This window comes from Enoplosus armatus, chromosome 24 (assembly GCF_043641665.1).
Source record: "Enoplosus armatus isolate fEnoArm2 chromosome 24, fEnoArm2.hap1, whole genome shotgun sequence".
NCBI lineage: Eukaryota > Metazoa > Chordata > Actinopteri > Centrarchiformes > Enoplosidae > Enoplosus > Enoplosus armatus.
The window spans coordinates 5,342,194-5,366,319 of record NC_092203.1 but is presented as its reverse complement, the minus strand read 5'-3'; the positions used below and the strand labels follow the sequence as shown (position 1 = coordinate 5,366,319).

At 41.4% G+C, this 24,126-nt stretch overlaps 2 protein-coding genes across 6 annotated transcripts in view; one reads left to right on the top strand and one right to left on the bottom strand.

Annotated features, from left to right (window-relative positions):
- Positions 1 to 3,756: 3,756 nt before the first annotated feature.
- Positions 3,757 to 24,126, top strand: part of LOC139306828 (peripheral plasma membrane protein CASK-like) — a 35,498-nt gene continuing 15,128 nt past the window's right edge. For all 5 annotated transcript variants that reach the window (XM_070930785.1, XM_070930782.1, XM_070930786.1 and 2 more), the window contains exons 1-8: positions 3,757 to 3,815; positions 11,598 to 11,710; positions 15,556 to 15,661; positions 16,787 to 16,864; positions 16,992 to 17,064; positions 21,648 to 21,750; positions 22,445 to 22,620; positions 23,810 to 23,932. In XM_070930785.1, coding sequence (XP_070786886.1) covers positions 3,757 to 3,815; positions 11,598 to 11,710; positions 15,556 to 15,661; positions 16,787 to 16,864; positions 16,992 to 17,064; positions 21,648 to 21,750; positions 22,445 to 22,620; positions 23,810 to 23,932 — 831 coding nt within the window. The remainder of the gene's footprint in view (positions 3,816 to 11,597; positions 11,711 to 15,555; positions 15,662 to 16,786; positions 16,865 to 16,991; positions 17,065 to 21,647; positions 21,751 to 22,444; positions 22,621 to 23,809; positions 23,933 to 24,126) is intronic.
- Positions 17,891 to 19,624, bottom strand: LOC139306829 (probable G-protein coupled receptor 34). The gene has a single exon (XM_070930787.1). It carries the CDS (start codon positions 19,622 to 19,624, stop codon positions 18,323 to 18,325), a length of 1,302 nt encoding a protein of 433 aa, XP_070786888.1. The 3' UTR covers positions 17,891 to 18,322.

Below are 24,126 nucleotides of genomic sequence, written 5' to 3'. Positions count from 1 at the left end.
GTCTGGCGTACCGACCGTAGCAGGATGAAACCGGAAACCAATTTGAACATCGCGCTTCCCAGGAGTCTGCGCGGTTGGAATCAGCCAATCACATCAACCTAAACAGGAAGTTGAAGTTTTTGTTTTTACAGAGAAATATTTTTCACAGTAAATTAGGAATGGAAGAAGAACACAAATACTAATACTAAAATAATTGTATTTTATTATTAAACCAACAGTACAACACAGTTTAATAAATCAAATACTATTTGCTCTGTTGCATTTGATGCATTATAAACCATGTATCATATATTTTTCAATATTGTGAAACTGATCAACCTTTTGCAGAGTCAGTAAATGGAGGTTTAATACGGTTCTAAAAAAAGTCATCAATCTGTGACTTGTCTGACAACAAAACAACAAAATGTGGATGTTTCCACTCTTGGATGTTGGATGTTGCTGCTTAAGGAAGAACAGCAAGCTCAAAATGCATTGCAACAAGAGCAGTTGCCAGTCCAAGCCTTGTTTTTCTTTTTGCTTCATCATGGCTGGGTATATGGAAAGAACAGAACAGCAAATCAAAAAGATAGACTGAAGTTTGACAATTAGGACTGATTCCAACTAGCTTTAGAAACGAAGGAAAGAAGAAATTAATGACTGAAGGAAAAGTTGGAGGATGTATAAATTTACATTCATGAAATGTGCAGATACACGTGTGTATGGCATTACTCACATCATGTGAACCTTCTAGGACAAAAACACTGATCCCGACAAGATAAACAATATATTTTATGGTAAGATAAGGGTTAGTGTAGTGTCATAGTAGTTAGTGTTGCTGTAGTAGTTATGATTAAGGCTAGGGTAAGTCTCTGGAGAATCAAGTTAAGTCAATACGATGTCCTCATAAGTGACAAACGCAATTGTGTGTATTTGTATTGGTGTGTGCGCATGTTTCACTTGCTGCCAGTTTTACAAGCAACCACCAAAACCATTCCCCTCCCTGTTACCATGGAAACTGTGCACTTTCCTTTTTTTCAATGTGTCTTTTCTTTCTCTCCTATTTTATCTTATATTTTCCTCCATATTTATTGTTTGTAGTCTTCCATTTGCCTATATTATTATCCCATATTTGTGTGAGCCCCTGTGTATGTGTTTGTGCATGTGCATGCGTATGTTTTGCAAGTACCTGTGTATTGAATGGAGGACTGTTCAATAGCACATACACTGCCATATATACAGTATGGTGACCACATCAACAGCCAATCGGATTATCGGTAGCTGCTGGTGGGCTTCAACCAATGGGGGAAGCTCACAGATGATGTGTGAGCAGAAGGGATGCAGCGCCATGGAAACTGTAGAGGGTGCCATAAGAGAACAGCGCCCTCTGGTGGCACCAGATGTCTTCGTTTATCCCATCTGCATGGATGAGTTCACCTTTCTGCTTGAGAGAACTTCTATTGCCTTGTGGTACTTATTTACTTGTCTCCCAGCTCAAACTTCTGTTTTAGCCCTGGAGAAAGGCCTGTCTGATTTGTCCTCAATATCAAATATTATTTTATTAAATTGCTAGTTTGTTTTGATATTGAATTGGCAGGGTTTTCACTGCTATTTTGCACTGCTAGGTCAAACAAATTAACATTAAATGGTTGCCACACATACTTGAAATTATTATTCTTATTATATTTTTATAATAATCTATAGTTTTGATGAAATCATGACTGTCAAACTTTACATTTAATCACTCCACCAACACAATTTTTGACATTGTTTTTTTGATAAACATATTGTATGTGTATGTTTGTAGGTACTGGAAAAGTTTAATTCCCCAAATAAACAAATAGCAATTAGTCACTTTATAAAATAATAATGGACAATAATTGTATATTAGGTGAACTGCTGAATTCTGTATCGCTTACAGAAAATTGAACATATATAAACAGATTTTAGTTAATTATACATATTATTCATGACAAAGAAGGTAAAAATGGATCGAGTTAGACCATTGTTCTTCTAAAAAGTGATGCTATCCCTTTTTTCTGCTTTATTCTAAGAATCTCAGTTAAAACTTCACATTGATTTCTTTCAGTTTTTGCCATGTTGTGTTGAAATGTACAGTACATTAGAGGATGTTCAAGATGGAGCAGGGGGAGGTATGTGATTCCTTTCATCACCTTTAGGGGGCATCACCAACACATATCAGGGCTAGTCTTCCTACACCTGAGAAAATTCCACCTGCTTCCCTGCACCTGCCGCCTGCACCAGAGCAACTCCTGCACCTGCCGAAAGATTACATGAAAGCACATCGACTTAATCCGGACATTATTACACACTAATCGCCCCTAACACAGTTCTCCAGAGCCTTTTGCCAAAACATTACCCATTTGATAATACTTGAGATTTGCTAGATAATCACACAAATTCCAGGGGGTATTGAAGCTCATAATACCAAAATCACCTGTGTCATCGCTATCCTGTTGTCAGCGTAAAATTATTGAAATAATATAGACACAAAGCTTTCCCTCGTTTTGCTGAGGAACCTCCCTAAGGACCCATGGGAATTTGGGAATCACTGCAAATTGCAATCTTCTTGTTTAATATTCTGTGTGGGAAAATACACCTGTTTATTCGTGCGGCTGGCAGTCAATATGTGGGACACACATTTTTACTGTCAGAGGAGACAATTTACAGAAACTGCATGTTAAAATGATGGAGATAAGACGGGGAAAGGCTGACGTAAGGTGATGGGGTTTGGATGGTCGACGCCTGCGCGGTATACACTGGATGCCACCATTGGAGGAGATTAGGAAACTGCGCCTAAATCGCACCCCCCACCCCACCCCCGCACGCCATCTTGGCTCGAACGAGGCTGAAACACGAATCTGGGCCGACTCTCCCGGGCCATTTCGGCTCCTGTCGGAGCAGTTTCCTGGACGTTAGAGGGAGGAGCCTGGCATTTCTGGAAGTCGGAGAAACAGCCAGTCAAAGCCAGCCAGCATCTGAGCCAGCGTAGGAACTGGAGCAACGGTGGACGAAGGGTCGGCTGTGTTGGAATACGATATATTTTCAATATTTACCAGCGCAGACGGTGAATGCAACAGAGTAGTCGTCGACATGCACGTGAAGGTCTTCCGTTTGGGCTCGGGAAGCTGAAGCATATTGCAGCCCGGTCACATTACGTTTTCGGTGGGATAAGCCATCTGTGATACACTGGGTGTGCACAGCGCAATAACGGCGCGAGCCAACCGGTTATTCCATCGACAGCTAGCTCATATTAACCCAGCTAGCAGACCATTTTCGAGAGCCCCGTTAGCTTGCGGTGAAGGGAGCATCTTGGTCGGTTTGGGAAGTGTCCGTGGATGCTGCTGAGGGAGTCCTGTATCTGGCAGTACCCAACAGTAAGATTCAAACCCGAGGCATGCAAAGAGGGGTATTTTTCTGCAAACGAGCGAGGAAATCTCCACGCCCTGGGGTCTGGTCTATGGTTACTGTTTAGCTAGCTCGCTGGCTAGCCAGCCTACCGGGAGAGTAGCTCAAGTGAAGGTGGGGCCGCGGTGTAACGGCCTTGGACGCCAGCTAATGTGGCTAGCCGGCTAACTTGGACTCTTGAGGGGCCGCTTGTTTTCCTGTCACTGACATTGGGGGGTTTAAATTACCAGGAGTGTGCATCCTGGCACAACAGTAACTACATTCAGCAAGAAAATACGTTATCATTGATTCCTCCAAACCCCGTGTGGGTGGGATATCTTGAGGAGAGCATCCTCGTTTACCTTTATGACCATGGCGGACGACGACGTGCTGTTCGAGGATGTCTACGAGCTGTGCGAGGTGATTGGCAAGTAAGTACTGACATGAACCACGTCCCTTGTTTGTTTGTTTGTCTTTGACTATTTTGGTTGTTTTACCGCATCTTCTCCTTTTGCCACACACAGCTGCTTAATTCGGCTGGGTGCTGTTCTCATGTTTAGGCCAGATTTTCCAAGGGGAAAGTTCACTTGATTGGGTGAGGTGAAGTCTCTTTAAAGTGCACTGCCATTTAACTTTACATCGGATTTAATAGCAAACACACATAATGCAGACGAGGTGCAGACTGCCATGACCTCCCTGCAGGAGGGTGAATTAGTAAGGCTGAGTAGGAACGTCTGTCAGACATTAACTTTTTTGATTACTGGTTGAAAAAGTGGAGTAGTACAGCTCATGGTGTCCATCTGCCTTGTATAGATATACGATGTAGTTGATTGTTTTTACTTTATGTTTTCCCTAATTTCATTTATTGCAGTTGGTGAAGAAATTCATTCATATTCTTAGCTGACAGACTGGCAGTCTGGGTTTGAAACACAGGACGTGGAAGAATCATCTGGCTGCACATCTAGAATGTCTGCAGACAGGATTTTCCTCCTCCTAATCCCCCTGTTTGACAGGAGCCATACCTGGATACAGTTACAGGCAGACTGACAAGCCAGTCAAACGGTGTCAGAGGAGGCATAGCTCTTTTGATTCAACAGTGAGGTGGTTATGTCCTCATATAAACCAGGAGACTGACAGAGGTGTGTTTAAACCATGACATGCAAAGGTTCAAGGAGCCATGAAAATTGAAAATTGCCTCAGTATGCATGTTACTTCTGTGTGGTCAGACATGGCTCCTCAACTTCTGCTGGAAGTAAGGCTAGAAAGCTGACAGCCCCATCACAATTCTGGGCTACCAGTCAGTCCCCTCCCCCCTGCAAGCTTCACACACTGGAGGTCTGAGGGTCCATTAAGTTTGTTCTAGGGGAAAGAGGGACACTCTCTCCAGACCCTCAGGCCCTATCCTTTATCCTGAGACTTCCTGTTGCCTTGGTTACTAATTGATAGTTGTGTCCAGGACCACTACCTTGGAGTCCCAGTAACAGATACAAGGAGCCGCTGGCAAGAGTTGGTGCAGAAACAGTGCAAGTTTGTATTGTTTAATTTAACAATAATCGACTAAAGTAGTAAATACAGGGAAGTGGAAGGATTTTATTGAATTCACAGGCCATTGTGAATGATAGCTGAAAAGCGTGTTTTCCCCATTTCAGTGTACTTTGTTTGACCCCAGGCCTGGGTTAAAGATTAGAATTTCTTGTTTTTTTTTTTGATAGTTTGTTTTATCCACCTTAACTGTCAGATGTGTTTGCCATATAAGCTGTGCAATAGATGTCAGCTTCCACATAATGTCTTTATAGCCAAAATGTAACCTCCACTAGTTTGGTACTCCCTGCAGCCACACTAAGAAATACAGTATTTTCAAATACTTCTTGAGTGTGCTGAGCAGTTATGCAGGGTATGGTCACACAGTCCAGACAGGTCAGTAGAAAAGTAGTACATGAGCGAATAATAGTCTGGAGCATATCTTAAGCTTTAGTAAAGAAACGAGCTGCCACATTCATGTCACAGAAAAGACAATAAAATCCCTCTCATCCTGCCAGTTCTTTAGTGAAACTGCAGTTGATGGATCAAGTGTGTTGAGTTCTGGTGTCTTGGGATGTGTTGCAGGAAGAAGGGGGGGATCATTTTTCCTCAGCCCTGAGGTGGGAGGGGAAGGGAGGCTGAGGCAGATCAATGGAGACAAGTGGAGTTGGGAATGGGATGGCCCTGAGGCTAAGGATATAAATAATGCCAGCAGACATTGACTGCAGCACTCTGCCATCTCCCACTTTGTTTTTAACCTTATGTTTTACTGTCAGCACTACTGTACTGTAGGTAGTGGACAACATGGCAGATAGCTGAAACCTGAGGATGTTAATTAATTAAAATTCCAAATGCAAATGCTTTATAGCCACAGGAAACATCATAAAAACGGATTCCATGTTATCTTTTCTCGTTAGAGGATATTCCTGCTCATACATTTTAGCATAAGTATGTTTTGTAACAGAAGCAAGAACATTTTGTCACCTAAGGTGATAGTCAGATTTATCTCCACACAAAATGGATTGAAGGCAGGATGATAATTTGGCCATTCATTGGGTTAAATGGATTGACAATACTATGTTAATGAAGACCTCCTCTAGGCTTTCATTACTTTGTTTTTTCATGTTCTTCCACCTTGAATGAAAAGTTTGTTTACTGTCTTTTTCTGACTGAATCTGAGACTTATGTGTTAGTTCAGAAATGTCCAATCTACATAGAATATTTGTTGGTGAATTTGTTTTTTAAAATCTGGCCCTGACACGAACGTTTCATCAATAGTGTCTTATCAGGGCATACTATAATTGAGAGAGTTAGTGAAGTGAACTAATCTCGATTAAGTTTGTTGTAATTAGTTTGTCCGTAACCTCCTGCCATATAATTTAAGAGTTGTCAACGTGATTGTCTCAGATTATTGGATGACTTAGTGCTGTTGTATACTCGCGTGTCTCTTGTTGACCTTCGACCTTGGCTCCTTTCAAACTTGTACATAAACCCTATTATCCAGTCTGTCCCTCCTTCAGACTTCTATTGTTGCTCAGAGCAGTCGTCTATTATTGTCCCTGATCGGCTTGTGTCAGAGAGGAGCTATCTGGCTGGGTGGGATTGAGAGCATTGGGGACGCCATCACTCTCCAGTAATCATCTCCTCTAGACTCGGATTGTAAATGGAGCCATGTTTAGGGTGATTTCTACAGAGAGACGGTTAGTAATTTCATTTGGAGAAAGTTTTTTTGTATGAAGTTATGGACTTTATATTGACATTTTCCAGTTGATCTAATTTTCCTGATGGTGTCTTCTTTATTAGCTTTTTCAAGATGTAAACGGTCTCTGTGAAGGCATGGAACTTTGAGTTTTGATTATGTGTAATTACCAACATAGGCTCATTTCCACCGGGATCCTCTCCTCCAGTGCTGCTTTCTTTTTCTCATTATTTTCACCAGAAAGATGTGCTTTTTGCATTGCTGGCAGCACTGAGAGCTTAGCAAGGTTTCAGAACTGAGAGCCAAAGAACAAAAAGTCAAAAATATTTGAACTTTTAGTAAGTCGGACCCCTGATTCATCAGGGCTTATAGTTGCATGGCAACAGCAAGTGCTGCTTATGTCTGTGTAGCATTGCTATAAAGAGACACACAGGACTTATTTTACAGCTCATGCATATAAATGTTAATTAAACTCCCCTGTGGTTAAACTAGCCTTATTTCAATAGAGGAAGATCAGACAGGTCAGGTGTCAGTTTAACTTCTGACTGGATTAACTCTGGTGAAAGATGACACGAGCTATTGAACAGGCATAGGCAGTGCAGGCCCTGCTCATAATGTGGTCATTGTATGTAGTTTACATTGTAAATATGTGATGATGATGTGATGTGAACATAATGCACTCACCACAGGTCTGCTTTTGAGATTTCAGCTTTAGTTGAAGTGTTGGCAAAGCGCTGAAGCAATTTAATCCGTTTCTGTCTGTAATCTTCTGTTTGAATAGGACTTAGGTTGTTGAGAAGCACTATTGGAGTCACAGTGCTCTTTATTTCAGCCCTGGGGTGCTCATTAGAGCCAAGAATATTGGGATGTGCGACTCACTCGAAACCAATGAAGTGATCAGTCCTCTGGCTTATTCTGGGTTGGATAATTAAATTGCTTGGACGACATCTAAATCTTAAATTTACATTGTTTTGTAGATTTTAGCTGTCTAATGAAAGTTTCTCCCTAAACAGTTGCAACCTTTAGCATACAAATCGTACACTAAATGCTTTGCTGCAGGAAGGCCAAATTGTTTAGCTGCCAGTAGCATTTGCTTCATTTTGTCTTAACTTTAACTTAACTAGCATTTAAAGTTACATTTTTGTTGCCACTTATCAGATCTTTTTAGAAGCTTGTTTAGTCAGCAAAATAGAAAAGGCACAGTTATTCAGGAAATATTTAATGTTACCCTTTCAGCTTGATATAGCTTTCATCATGCGATGAGAAGAGAATATCTTGAGTGCATTTTAGGCCTACAACCAGCAATATTTACCTGTTTATTAGGTACACCTGTATACAGTTTAAGACAATCCCTTGCAATAACAGGCAGTAAATCCTGTCTTCATTAAGCGTTATTTGGGAGGCCATAGTTGGTGTTTGTGCTGTTTTGGATTCCATATGAAGATAGCCTTCTAGTATTCTGTTCCCTCGTTTATGTAAATGAGTTGGAGAGACTGTCGTTCAGGAAAACCCAGGGTTCAAGCCCCCAGCTTGGCAAGCATCCACTTGGTTGTAGTGTCCTGAAGCAAGACACTGAATTCCTGCTGGGATCAATAAAGTATCACATTATTGAATGTGTCATCTTCCCATCTGTTTTAGTAGAGGGAAATATCAAGAGAGAGTAGCGTTTGTGTCATTAAAAAGTAATGTTTTCAGGTTGTCTTTGGCTTAAACAGGGAAAATGTTAAATGTGATATCTGTGCCAGGTTGTTTTTGCTCTTTTTTTGTCTAGCCTAAATATGAGAGTAATCTTAATTGTTTTCCTTCACTAGAGCACTTCTTGTCTTTCTTTTGAACTTTCCTCTCCATGTACAGTACATGCTCCTTTAAGTTGCCCACACACAGCAGATCAATAGTTGTGAATGGATGGTGTAAAGTTGAAGCTTTCTCTCAGACTACAAAGCCAGACTCTACAGGGTGGTACAAACCTGGATCCTCTTCTGGCTTATGCAGAGGGAAATCTTTTCTTCCAAAGCTTTAGAACCTCCTGAGGGTATCTCTGCTCTAAATTTCAGTTTGCAACCAGAATGCTAATTTCCCCGCTAATATTCAAAGGGGTTGTTTCTCTAATTTGCATAAGGAAGCACTCTGGATTATTGTTGCTTAGACATTCACAGACCACAGTTGAGCAGCACTGAACTTTGTTGAACTTGTTAAATTAACAGCTTTGCACTTGAGCTCAGTTTGGGCAGTAGAGCAAACAGCACTTATCTTAGAAACCTGCTGTTGGAATCAATTTTATGTTGTTTCTTCCTATTTCAAAGCACATGCCTCTGTACAAATGTATGATTAGACAATTGTCAGCTTTGTGTATTCATAGGCTTCACCACTAACTCTGAAATCATATCACTAACATACACGTTGAAATATCCTTTTTTTTTTTTTTACACATTTAACAATCACAGAATACTTTGATTTCACCCATTTGCGGCCACTAAATATTTAAAGACATATGGCTATTGATTTCACTGTGTTGTTAATCATAAATGTGTTGCATGTTAGTTGTGAGGTTTGCTGAATGCAGTGGGTTTTTCAAAACATGCTTAAAATTGTGTTGTAGAGAAAATTGCCGGTGTAGGCTTGTCACTGTATGCCAATGATAATAATGTGCACCATGGCAGACCAGATAAGATGCAATTTACTTGGCACAGGATTACGATCTGGGAACATCACCAATAGTTTGCCTACCTGAGAAACTCCTACAAATTATTTGTTTTGGGACAGACTAACTGAGTGAATTATGCTAGCTGCTGGCCACAGCTCAAGAGCAAAATGCTGCTTTAAGCAAAGATGGTTTCTCTCAGGAGAGCTGTACTGGTGATGTTGAGTCTGCAGCTACAGATGTGTCTTGTCCCTGTTTGGGAGAGGGAAAAAAACAGAGACCTGAGAGGAAAATTGGCTCATGGCCAGGATGGATGTTAAAGATGCACGTAACAGCCAGACTTTTATTTACATAGAGTAGAGAGTTGAAATGAGCCAAGGAGCAGTCTGTAAAGATGCCACTTTGGGCTAATGTTTGATGACTGCCGCTGTCGGATGTGAGCCATGTGTGGGCGTTTTGTATGAGCCCACTCAGCACAGCTGCGGTGATGTCAGTATGGCATGCGGCCTCTCTGCTTCCTCATGCTCAGGCACACACGCTCTCTTTCTCTTACATTTACTTGCTCTCTTGTAATGCCTCTATAATAGCTACTGTACGTGGTCATTTAATTTTTTTTCTTCCAGATGATGAGATGAATTGCATTCTAATTTATTAAATAGCGTCCCCAACCCCCTTTCGCTTATACAATACACAACTGTTGTAGAAACCCCATTCAGGAATTGATTCTCCATGTAGCTCCCTTGAATTGACAGCCAAGATTACAAATGGGGTTGATGCATAAAATCTGGCAGGTCCACCCAACCCCACCTCATTGCTTAATGGCGGTAATGAGTTTTATTGACACACATTAGATCAGTGCCAAGATGGCCTTACCCTCACTGCATCATTTCTGGTGGTTGCAGCCTCTCACTCCCCCTTCACCAGCCCTACACACATCTGAAACTATTGTAAGGTTGGAATGGGGGCATCAGAAGCTCCATCATGCACTCAACAAGCACCCCACACCTCTGAGGTCCTTTTTTAATAGGAAACACAGCTGCTACAGCACATCACCCCAGGAGGGCAAAGGTCAGTGGGGTTGTCAGATCATCAGCAGGATTCCTGTGAACTCTGAAGGGAAGGGTGTTGTGTTTTATGGTTCTCTCGGCCCAGAGCGTGCACATGCGGCCTGAATTTGTTTGTTTGTGTGGGTTAATCATTACAGCAGATGTGAGAGAGCGAATTAGCTGCAGCCTCCATACTCACAACATGCACATTCGCTTAAACTGGATTGCTTTTACTGTTGGGTTGACTCTGACATTGTCAAGCAAGTTCATTTGCTAATTCAGTTAAACCAATGCCTGTTAATGGCCACCACTTTGCAAAATGTGTGTGTGTGTGTGTGTGTGTGTGTGTGTGTGTGTGTGTGTGTGTGTGTGTGTCTAGTAGCATTGGCTCCGCCTTTGAGGATTGTAGACTTTGGGAGATGTAGAGACAGCTGTAACACGGCAGGGGTATGTGTGTGTGTCTGTGTGTAACTCTCAGTGGGGTAGGAGACAGAAAATGTGCAAATGTCTCAGCTTTCAGTGTCTGTTCCCGCCACTTTGTTACAGATTTAATCTCATGCTTGATGCTTTGGCAAAATGAGAAAGAATTATGAAATGAAAGGTATTATTGTTTCTTCATGGACTTGACCTGTGTGTTCATGTGAGGAGTGTCACTTAGTGTGGCTTGGACTATGCGCAAATACTCATAGAAGGTCTGTAGGAAGGTCCAGGGTTGTATACAACAAACCCGTGATTAAAACCAGGAATTAATGATTAATGTAATGACTGAATGCAAAACAAACTTTTTTGCATGGTGGTTAATCTGTTTGGGTACATCTGCCACACAAACCTTGAGCTAACTTCTGGGTTGGCAAGTCATGGCTGGACTACTTTGTTCACCTTTTAATACAACATTTTGAGAACTTCTTGCATCCTGTTGAACACAGGGCAGGAAAACATGCCTTATAGCTTCCATATGTCAGGCCCATTGCAGTTATATCAAGAAACACAACCTTACAATATCTGCCACCTCATTTGCCCAGAAGGAAACCTTTAAGAGTTTTATTTTAGCTTTTACAGCTGTGCTGCACACCACCGCTCTATAATTCCCACTGGCACAAGCACGAAGGCTACGATGCGTAGCTAACCACCCACTGTAAATCCAGAATATTCTCAAAAGTGGCACTGTCTGCCCATGGCATTAGGCTAGTGTATGTGTGTGGTTGTGTGCATGTGAATATGTGTACTTGTGTTTCTGATAAGTGTTAACTGAACTTAGAGCTGTTTTGGTGTTTAAATCTAAGTCTGAGATTTGTGTGTGTTGCAGGGGTCCCTTCAGCGTGGTGAGGCGCTGCATCAACAGGGACACGGGCCAGCAGTTTGCTGTAAAGATCGTCGATGTGGCCAGCTTCACCTCCAGCCCTGGCCTCAGCACAGAAGGTGAGGAACACAACAGACCTGGTTTGAACTTTGGCTGTAGTTAAATTAGTGTTTGCTGTCGTGCACTTGGAGCACCAGATGGATGGCTTTAACAGAATCGGGACAAGAGAGGATAGTCGTCAGGGATGTTGTCAGTCACAGAGAATTACTCTTTGAAACAGACTTACTTACATCTGTGAAAAGTTTAACTAAAGTGTGAATCGTTTTCTGTTCTGTAATACAAACCCCACCCACCTTGTTTTTCTTGTGGGTTACAACAAATGGGAATAATCTGCAAATACTGTTTGGCTAAGATATCAAACACAGTGTATAATGGCATTCTCACACACAAATAAATGATGAACAGATGAATAATATGTTGGAACTGCATTTGTTTGTGTGTATGTGTGTATTGGTTGGTTAGTGGTGGTGAGTATGCGTGAGATATTGAAGCATGCCATGTCTCACCATGTGTTTTTGGGCTTTGTCATGCTGAGATCTGTGTGTGTCTAAGAGAGAGAGATGGAGACAAAGATCATAGGTGTGTGAGTGTGTGTGTGTTGGTCCTATTGTTGGCGTTCACTATGTGCCATCTGTGATGCCCCAGTCAGAGTTAAGCCTGGTAGCCAATAACAGCAAGACAAGGAAATGACCCAAGGGAGGAGAAACTGTAAAAGTGGAGATTTACAACAGTGTTTCCCAAAACAAAGTCCATGTCCTACATAATTTTGGACGTTAGTATGTAATCATTATTCTGGAACTAAATGTATTCATTTATTAAAAAGTTAAATAAACCTGAAGAGCTTTCCTTCACCTTGGACATTTAGAATAGTTTGGAATAATGTTATTGGTTGTTGTGTTGTGGTTAATTGATGTACATGTGAAAACAACTTTTATTAAACTATTATCCTGTATCCCATATTATGTTATGTATTTTTCTTTAAGTATCACGTTTCTTATGGCCAGTATATGGGATGTTGTCAAAACAGAAATGGCACTAACATGCATCATTTCATAAGCTGAATTCTTGACTATACTAAATATTAAATTAATATTCACAGCGAAACTTTCACCTAAGGTTAGTGCCTTTTTGACACCCACATTTCTGACCTTTTTAAAAAGTCACAAGAGAAGAAATAAGGGGCCACCCAAAGTGGCATGGCAGAGAATTGGAGTGCAGCCAGATTTGGAGAGTGCTTTCCTGAGACCACATACCTTAGCTTATTAAAGAATCTGCGTCAGCGTAAATGTGAGTGAAAAGGAGACAGAGCTGCTACAAGCTGAGTAACAAACAGTTATGTATGAATATGTGTGTGCATGTGACTGAGTTAGAAGAACAAATGATAAATGGTGTAATTAAGAGTTTGGGAGTATTGAGCAAAAGCTGAATGAGTGTTTGAAATTTTGGAATTGAATGAAGATGAATATAGAAAGTGAACTGGTGAGCACAACATTAAGGTTTTATGGGTATTGAATTTCAGAGAAAAACACAGTTTGCATTATTATTAGATGTGTATAGTAAATTTAGGTAAGAAACGTATTGGAAATGTAGTTCACCAACATCCCAGACAAACTAACCACAGATGACCAAGCATTTTTTGCTTCTGTGATTTCTTTAAGCTGGTTTTGTCCCCCAGTCATGAGTACATCAGATGCAAATGGTGTAAAGACCTTTTCCTCCAAACTATCATGAGTGAAATGATTTAACATTGCATCACAAAGCCTAGTCTAGACCTTCTATGTAAGAATTGATTTGGAATAGGCCCAGTAAATGGCATTGGTTTCATTCAGTGTTCCAGGCCTCTCTGGCTCCCTCCCTCTGTCTGAGTGGTTTCCTCGTTGCCGTGCAGACACTGGGCATCATTGTTGAGTTCAAGAATAGATACACGATGAGACGGGTCGAGGACGAGCGTAGAGAAATAATGAAAGCAAAGGAACAGTAGAATGGGGGCTCTGTAGTGGGGACACTGTCGTTTCTCTGTGTTGCATAATGATACTTGTCTGTCACGACACAATGAGCGCACACACAGATCAGTAGACTTGCAGATGGAGAGTGGAGTGTGTAAATGAGGTTTTTAATGGAGTGAGGAGTTCAACAACAGCACATTATGTCTGTCAGCCTTCCTCAGTAATCTCGGTCTTACCACTTGTCGTTCCATTCAATATTTCCTTTAAAGAGAAGTGTGTCCACTCGTCTTACCGTTTTCCCTTCAGTGTTTTCTTTAATGAGGCAGTCAAAAGACGAGGAATGCCGCAGTCATGTAGTAATTGTATTTGCAGTGTGATCTGGATGTGGTGATGAGGGGATGATGTTGAGCGTGAGCCAGATGTACATTTGAATGTGCAGTTAAAAAGGGTATTGTAGTGGTGCTACATCTTGTCTTTCTGCTAGATACCAGCTTGTTAGCTCGCTTATCTGTCTGCCCAACATGTGAAAACTCACCTTGTTTGTTCAGTAACTATAAAGACTGGAGTCCCTCTGTCTGGAGATGAAATGCTCTGTCACTCCCTCTGGTGGTGAAGTTGAGATGTAGCAGGCCTGTTGAGGTGTGTAACGAGGAGGGGGCGTGCTGGGCATGTCCTTTTTACTTTTCATCTCCTTAACTCATCACCAAGGGACGAAAAAGGATTTAACAAGGCAGCAAACAAACGAGCATCTCAGCAGAGTAGCGGTCTTTCTCAAATAGTCAGGGATCTTTCTCAATCCAAGGTTATCTGATGTTTGATTTACTTATTTGTTTGATGCATTCTCTTAGTATTTTACACCTTTTAATAAAAATAAAAATTGAAATATAGATACTGTGACAAAGTGGGTGAGAACATGCCATTTGTCCCCATTTTCACCACTATAGTTTAACCAGGCTTGTTTGCTTTAGCAATATCTGAGCTGCTATCCCGGGTCTGTTTGTGTTTTGCATTATATTTGGTTGGAGTTCACATACATCTGCATTTTTGGTTAAAGTACTAAACAGAGACCAGTATTGTTAAGGTTAGTTATTGTTTATTCAGTTTTCCATAAGTTAATTATTTTCCTTCTTTGCTACTTACCATGCCCACCATGTGTTCCATAGACAAAGGAAGGAGGTGACCAACCACTTCCTCTATTTATGCTCTGGGTGACATCATCACTGATGTCACACGATTAGACCAAGTATGGGGGGGGTAAAGTAGGCTAAGTTATTTTGTGATTGTAATATATTTTTTTATAGTTACCAATATATGCTATATGGTAAGCTATGTGAATGTATGTCAAATGTGCGAGTTATTGAAAGTAGTAACTTTATCACTTACCTGCTTTCCAATGTTCCAAGTACTGGATTTACCTGCAGGGTTGGTAGGGCCGAGATTGACTCCTGCTGATGGCAAATCCAAACCTGTTGTCAGTGCTCACATTTAGTAGCATATTTGTCTAAAATAAATTAAAGTGGTTGGAAAATGACAAGGAGATTAAGAGCAAAACATAAAGTCCTTGAATGAGCCAATAGAGGAAGCTCACAATGAAATTTTCCCATTTGAAAGCATGAACACTATGAAATTAAAAAGATAAATCAGCAAGATCATTTCAGCGTGCAGTGGATAAATCATGATTTACAGCACATATGTTTGGGGGATTAAGCTCACTTTAACAATAGCACGGCCACATCTTGGTCATAAAGTTAAGAAGTCAGGTTACTACAGTTAATGTTATACTAACATTAAACAAAACTTCTTATCACTAGCGATGGAAAGATGAGAAATTATAGATTCAAATAAAATTGAATTAACATCTTCCTTCACAACCTGTAATGGAAATATAATTACGCTGGAGTGAAAAACGAATTGTTGGATGTGAACAATGTCTCACCTGTCTTATTTCTACCTGCCAGATCTGAAGCGAGAGGCCAGTATCTGCCACATGCTGAAACACCCCCACATCGTGGAGCTGCTGGAGACCTATAGCTCTGATGGCATGCTGTACATGGTCTTTGAATTGTAAGTCTGTGCTGCACACTCTGCATCATGTAGCCAGGCATGTGCATTTCACACCATTTTAGGATTTGATTTTGTACCTTTTACTTGGTCTTAACCCGGACAGAAAAGATCTGCCACCACCACGTCTGCTGATCAGTCCCACATACCAGATACTGTTTCTGTTCATCTGCTATATATATACATATATACATATATATGTATATATATTTATTTTTATTTTTTTCTTCTTCTTCTTTTTCTCTTTTCAAGAGTAGAAAACATGTAGATGGCGTGTGGCAACCTGCTTAAGTACCTGTAAAGTAGACGAATGTAACAGCCACAGACCAAATTTACCATTTAATTTTACACCCTATCTCCACCAACACTACCAGCCCCCTCATTTTAGTGGTTTCAGACTTAATATGGGCCTTGACAAAATGTGGATGAGTGGTAAGGTGTTAAAGCTCAGATAGTAGTCATTGATGTCATTTTGGTTTACAGTAGTATGTATCTGAAGGGCAAAATTTCACGTGTTAATGGTATACATATGCATATGTTTTGTTGGAGAGGAATAAATAAAGAGATTATTAAAAAGATAAGAAAGATTAGGATATATTTTTTCCCCATATCACCCAGTGCTATATGTATGTAGAGTGGTATGTAGTACACTTTTTTTGTCAAAGGATGATTGATATGTTGTCTCTGATTGGCAATTGCTGAGAGGACAGGTCTTCATATGGCAACTAATAACAAAATCATACTGAATCTGTCAGATTGTGTTAGGTTGCAGCCATGCCTAATTGCACAGTAATGATAAAAAATAACATGTTGTAGTCTAAAGCATCAGTGTTCAATATAAAATCCACAGGAGACATTGAGCTCTCTGCTTCTCCCCTGCCTTTGTTGTAAATATAATCTTCTTAATCAACATGCCTGGTTGATGCGGATGTGTAAATCTGGCTAAAAAGTGCTATAATGAAAATATAGTGCCTCTTTGTTTATGCCAGTGACAGCAGGTCATAAAATTGCTCCATGATGGATGTAGATTGATGCACTCTGTTTTAAACACTATTTTGACAGTTGCGAGCTCATCTGTTATCTATAATATATACCCTGGTGTCTTCTTCCTCTTTCTCTCACCAACAGTATGGACGGAGCAGACCTGTGTTTTGAAATCGTAAAGAGAGCTGATGCTGGGTTTGTGTACAGCGAAGCAGTGGCCAGGTAGGACACACAGTCTGGGAACTGTGGGTAGAGCGTTTTAAATATTAATAAAGCTTGAAATAAACAACAATTTGTGGATGCCCTAAATGATCTCCCCCTCATCTGTTTCTGCTTTCTGTCCATCCAGCCACTACATGAGGCAGATTTTGGAGGCACTTCGGTACTGCCACGACAACAATGTGATTCATCGCGATGTAAAGGTGAGATCTCTCCCTTTTTGTTTCCCAGACTAAGCCACTGAAAACACCAAACGTATCACCTAACTGACACCAGTTAACTGAGGTGTTAAACCTTTGCATAACAAGGGTAATAAACAAAAATAAACTGCTTTATACCACAGAGTCTCATGTGACTGTCTTCAACTGTGAGAAGATACTTATCTGTATGGTCTGTGGGAAGATAAAGGTCGAAAGCATTACTGTTTACCAGAAACCCCTCCCATTAACATCCGCTCTTTACATTAAGTTCTAGTTATTATGTGGCTTTTAGTACGAACATGTTTTAAGTCTAACCACCTGCAAGTCTCTCCAGTTTGCAAACCAGTGCGTCATTGCATGTCAAATGCTAGTCCGTTCCTTTTTAAGAGTTCTTATAGTCAGATTAGCATCAACCAGTGATTCCAACAGGATTAGCCATCTAACACAGGCAACAAACACTACCAGTCCAGATGGAGCAGCCTGAACCAGGCCCTTGATCCACACACCAGCCATTTGACGAGACAGTCCCCAACGGGATCAACACAGCCTTGTTTTTATTGTAAAACTAATAGCTGTGTGTGCTGTTGGGTCAAACCTGGGTGAAATGGTAGTTGCACATTACTGCTAGTGTTTGTTTTAACTCACTTAGAGTGCCAGATGGGTGGCTTTTAGCACAATCAGGATAATTCAGAAAGAGTCTAGTAAGTCATTGTTCTGTCCAATCAATATACTTTCAGATCTGTATTTTATCTGTCTATGTGTCTTCCAAATACACCTTAGATCTTATATTAATACTAGAAATTATTTTTTTCCACAAAAGAGGGCAAAAAGTTTGTATCAGATACACACAATCCATTATTACCAATATACACATTTACTTCTTTCAGAAACATTGTAGCACTCTCTCTGATGGGAAATACACCCAGTATGTATTCTTAGAAAAGCTGCTCTCACAGAAGTCACTGAAGTGTATCTCCTCAGACATGATTGTACTGTCAGTCTTTCACTCAGGCATTAAACTAGAATTGAAACAATGATTCCCTCCAAGCATAGATCTTCAGAAGCTAACATAGTAAGAATATCTCAGTAGTGAAAAAAAACAACAACTTTTCTTTAAACAAAAGAAGTAGGCATGTGTAGAAATGCTTTGCTCAGCTTCACAGAGAATTAGCCGACCAGTCTGGCACCTATGTTAGAAATGTCAGATATATATTTCCTCAGTGTTCAGGTTGACATTATTTGTAGTCAGACAAACCGTTCATCACTGTTGGCCAGTATGTGGAAGCGTGGTCAGTCCTGTGCGGCGGAGGGTGGAGTTGATGATACAGATGCTTGTTCTGGGGGTGACTGAGGGGGTGTTAAGTTCAGGGTTAGGCAAGGCCATAGGCACAGACAGTCGTCTGAACTCCATTGTCGAGCTGTTAGATGTTGCGTCGTTTAGGAAGAGAAGCCGGTTGCCAAGTCGGTGTCCAAGTGCTTGGAGGGCGGTTTTGCGCACTGAGCCAGATAACAGAAAGTACATGACCGGATCCAGACAGCTATTGAAGGCGGAGAATAACAGCATCACCTCGTTGGTACGGTCCACCAGTTGCAAGTACTCACAGTGTACTGTTGTGCTGAGCTGGGAGAGGATGTAGACGGGCCGAAAGGCGTGGTAGGGCCCAAAGCAGATGGTGAACAGAAAGAGGACAAAGAAGGACTTCTTGGCGGTTCGTTGATATCTCTGTGCGTTGGGGAGGTCCGGCTTGTCCCGTGACACCCTCAGTAACTGGGAAGCGATCTTTGCATAGGAGACCACCAGCATGATGAATACGACCCAGAACAGCACCACCAGCACCGCGTTGAAGTAGGCTTTCCCTTTGGCTTTGCTGCTACGCTGCTTGTACTGGAAGCATATGTCTTTGTCCTCACTGTCCTCTGCTGTAGCAATCATAGGCACCAGCGCCATCAGTGACAGACCCCACAGAGCCCCGCATGCCACCCAGCTCCAAGGCCGGCTGTGCCCCCACAGCGTCATCCTCATGCGTTTCCGTACTCTGCCTTTCCCCTTTAACCTCAAGTATCTGTCCAAGCTGATGAACCCCAGTAATGTAATACTGATGTACATGTTCATGTAAAACAGATTCCCCACCATCTTGCAGGCTACAGATCCCAGAACCCACCGGTTTCCATTAACATGGTAGAAAACCCTGAAGGGCAGACACGCCAGGAGGACCAGATCAGCCACAGCACAGTTGATAAGGAACACCCGCACAGAGTTACGGCTTGAGTGTAGGAAAAGGAAGACCCACAGGGCGAAGAGGTTACCTACAAGGCCAAAGAGAAAGAACAGGGAGTATAGGACTGCCAGCGGCAGACGGAGGGCCTCGTCGTCAAATGAGCACACAGTCTGGTTTGGGGCCACTGAAGAGGTGGAGACAGAGGGAGGTGTAAGAGAGGTGGCAGAGAAGAGGGATGACATCGAAACAGGGAGGGATGAAGTAGAGATAGGAAGAGAGGAGTTAGACGAAGCAGAAGTTGAAAGAGAGAAGGGGAAAGAGGAGGCAGAGGAGGAGTTTGTCATTGTGTCTGAGGAGTGACAACTTCAGGGTTGTTTATCATTAGGCTCTGAAAAAGAAGAAAAGTAAATGTCAGTTCATTGTTTGCCAAAGGCAACAAGAAATGCCCTCATTGTGACGCTGCACTCACATATTTTATGAGTAATGCACAGACAGATACGTAATATGTGGGTTGCAGTTTTAAAGGTCACATGTGTAATACTCGCTGTGAAATGGAAATTATAGTAATTTATGTAATGCCATGAAAAAGGTGGAGGAGAGGAGGAGCTCCAGAAGCTGGACAATGTAGAAATGTCCCTCTGAACAACAGGTCTGTTTTCTGTAGTTCACAGATTACATTTTTTACCAGTGAGAGCTGGGGTCATGACTAATCGAAGCTTTCATGCCTATTTAACACTTAAATTCCAGGTCCGTGGTATTACAATAAAGCAGAGGAGTGTGAGTGTAGATGCACATGCATGCACGCTATTGCAGAGTCACCGTCTTGACGGCTACGCACAGATGTTTGGATTAAGGCAGAACACTCACCATCAATATTCCTTCCGTAGGAGATTCAGCACAGCTGCAGTTTAGATGTGTAGGATCGTGTAGAGAAGTTCAGTGTGTTTTTTTTCCTCCATCAAACTGTAACTTGTTGAAAAACTTGAGTTAGATATGTAATAAGATATTGTACAACTACAGTCCTTGTCCTTAGTACCCCTTCTTCTTTGTACTTTTCTCTTCAGTCTCTCAATGAGTCATAAATCCTGCAGACTCTTTTTCAGCTTGCCTTCAGTCTTCTTATGTATTGGTCCTTGTCCTCTCTTTCTTTATTGAAAAGCTTTTTTTCTTACCCTCTCCACTCCCCTCGCTCACAGATATGACTGTCGAGTATGCTTGTCTCTGCCTCTTGTTCTCTCTCTCTCTCTCTCTCTCTCTCTGCGACTCTCTCTCTCTCTCTCTCTCTCTCTCTCTCTCTCTCTCTGCGTCTCTCTGATCTCGCACCGCCTGTGTCAACACATCCTCCATACCTCTCAATTCCCCTGTTACGAGAAGTACAAAAATGTGAAGACAGGAAGTGAGCCCACCACCGCCACTCACTCTCACACACTTAGCCTTTTTCTGAGATTCATCTATCATGCAGCTCTCCTCAGTACTGAATTTCATGACTGAAATTGGCAGGAATACTACATTTAAACATCTGTAAGGGAGGTGGAGTGTTTTTAATATTGCATGCACAGATCAGTGACATTAATCTTGTCTTGAGTGCATACAATATACTGTATGTCTGATTATTAGTTGCAATATAGCAGTGGCTAATGCTATCCCGTAAAATGGGTTTACTCACTTTGGGGCACAGCAAATCATTTATGACCTGCCTCCTCCTGCAATATTAATCCTATACAAATAGGGTTCAAGTGTGAAAACAGTGTTGGAGACATATTCTCATCTAAGTGCAAATACATACTAAAACAGAAAAGGGATGACAGGGACAGACATTACCACATAGTTCAGGACACATAGTGGACTATAGCCTACATATCTGCTGCCTGTCCTCTAACATTTCTCTCGCTTTCGCCTTCCTCTCTCTGTCAGTGACTCCTAGCCTGTCTATTTTTTCAACAAAAACAATTGTCTACTGTATGTTGTAAATAGCATCACAAGTTCATGTCAAATTATTAACTAAGTTGACTAAGTCGGTAGAATGCGACTTAACACCTTGCTCTACAGCTCCCTGAGAGCCATATCTTTCTGAGCATCATTATAAAATTGTGGTTATACTTGTGCGAGTTGGCTTGTCATTGTGAAACCGAGGTTCACTTACCAGCAAATGAACATATGGGATGTTGCACTTTTGCACAGATAGAGCAAAGCAATGCTTTGCACAGTTACTGTAGATTGCAAATACATGATTTCTTCTTTCTGTGAATAGAATTTAAGTCCTACTAGAACGGTCCCTCATTTAACCTGTTGAAATATATGGATCACAAATCTACTGTTTAAAATCTTTTTCATCCACCTTGACCTGTCCCTTTTATTCCTCTGCAGCCTCACTGCGTGCTGTTGGCCTCAAAGGAGAACTCTGCTCCGGTCAAGCTGGGAGGTTTTGGAGTGGCAATACAGCTGGGAGAGTCTGGTTTAGTAGCTGGAGGTACAGTAGGACTGTTTGTTCCTCTTTCTCTCTATACCTCAAAACATTCATGCATGCCTTCCCACGATAGACAATTAGCCAAAAAATGGAAAATTAATTGATTTATAATTTTGATAATTGTTTAAGCAAGCTAATCTTAAATTACTATAATGATTATTTAAATTGACATATTATTACAAAATTTATATTTTGGCTTGATTTGGCTGTGAATCAGACTAGGCAAGACATTTTCAGAGAAAATGACTTATGACTGTGGTAACAAGATGAGCGGTATTTTAGACATGAGTAAGTACTTTTGTGTGGGTTTCCTCCAGCAGCTCCCGTTTGTTCTCACAGTCACTAGACATGCAGATTAGGTGAATTGGAAAATGTAAATTAGTTTGTGTGTTGGAGCTGGAGTGTCAACGATGTACCCTGCCTTTCTCCCAATGGATGATGGGATATTCTCCAGGCTTAGATTTAGATTTAAGTATAAATGATTCAATCAAACAAACTGATTGAGTCAGAAAATGATTATCAAGTAATTTTATTAAGCAAATCCTCAGCACCAGATGAATCCCCCAAAATCTGTTAGTTGCAGCCCTACATATAGCCAGTGTGTCCTCATATCTTTGTAACACCAGTTCTGGCTTCAGATTTCCACCATGCTTCCATTTTTCATTAACAGCTTTGTCTCTCTGTCTGCTCTCTTCAGGTCGAGTCGGCACTCCCCACTTCATGGCCCCAGAGGTAGTCAAGAGGGAGCCATACGGCAAACCGGTGGATGTGTGGGGGTGCGGCGTCATCCTCTTCATCCTCCTGTCTGGCTGCCTTCCGTTCTACGGCACCAAAGAGCGTCTGTTTGAGGCGATCATTAAGGGGAAATACAAGGTGAGAGCTGACACCATCCTTGTCTGTCAGTGTGCACGCTGAATATGTTCATCACTGCACCACAGCTGTGCCCTTTAGCTGCAGGTAAGCACAATAGTAAGCTCCTCTTTGTCACTGTGCATCAAGGTTGAGCTCCTGGGGTACAGAGAACTGAACTGAACAGTGTGTGTGCTATAATGTTGATATTTTTCATTAAATTGAATTAGGGATGTTAGTAATTAACCGTTTAACCATTAACCGACAATACGTAATTTTGACCGATTAATACTATCAGTTAAACAGTAAAAAAAAAAAAATGTATTAATAGCCACGATGTTGGTCCTCGGAGCTCAACTACAGCACCCCTCATCAAGCTAATGACCCAGAAGCAGAGGTGGACCACCTATATGAGAGACGATCCTCCCTCATTGGATTGTCATAACTAGTGTTAAAAATATCCAGACACGCTTCTTGAGGCTGGCCGCATTAGCGAGGTACTGGCGAGGCACCAGTCACAGTCACGCACCAGACTAACCCCACAGACACTTTGCTATTTCTGAATAAAGAAAAAAAAATCTAAATGAGTGTCCCTAATTACAATTTTAGCTTTGTTCTGCAAACGTAACATATGAGACTGAATAACAGCATCTCTCAGTCTTTGGCATGTTAGCATCACTATTACCTCATCATATGTGTTCCTCATTTGATGATGAACTGAGTGCATCAAATGGGTAATAGTTACTTCTCACCTTTACAAAAGCCAGTAAGAGGTGATGCATGACCTAACAGTGTCAGTGGAAGATACTGAGATAAAGGCCTGTTAGATTTTCAGTTTTCAACTGAGAGTATGGATTTCCTGCTTGGTGCACTAATCTGTGGCAGATGCAGTCACGGCAGGCAGCCTGATGGACGACACTGTGCTATCGTCCATCAAGCTGCTGCTAAATTATTTTTCTACATAAAATCTGTAAATAATGAGCTCTCCCAACACTGCAACTTGGCTTTACAGTAAGATTAGACAGTGATATTCAAAACAAGTCCATAATAAAAATATCCATAATAAAAAAAGGGGCAAAAAATGTATTATATATATTATAAATTGGTTTCATTTTCCCTTACAACCTGCATTGCCGACCTGGAGACAACAGTGATCAACAGGGATCTTTGTTGCCAATGTTCTACATGTTTCTGAAAATTTCTGTTTGTCTAGATGAACCCACGCCAGTGGGCCCACATCTCGGAGAGCGCCAAGGACCTGGTGAGACGCATGCTAATGCTGGACCCTGCTGAGAGAATCACTGTCTACGAGGCCCTCAACCACCCCTGGCTGAAGGCAAGATTTCACACAAACACACACACAGAAACACACACATACAACTGCTAGTAATGAGTTGACTACAGGTTAGGAGCTCTCACTGTAAATGTTGCCAGCTTTAGCAGGTTGTCCTTGAACGTTTGTGATCATGTGTGACATTTAAAAAAGAAGAAGTGTGATGTGAATATTTGCTGTTTTGATTAAAAAAACGC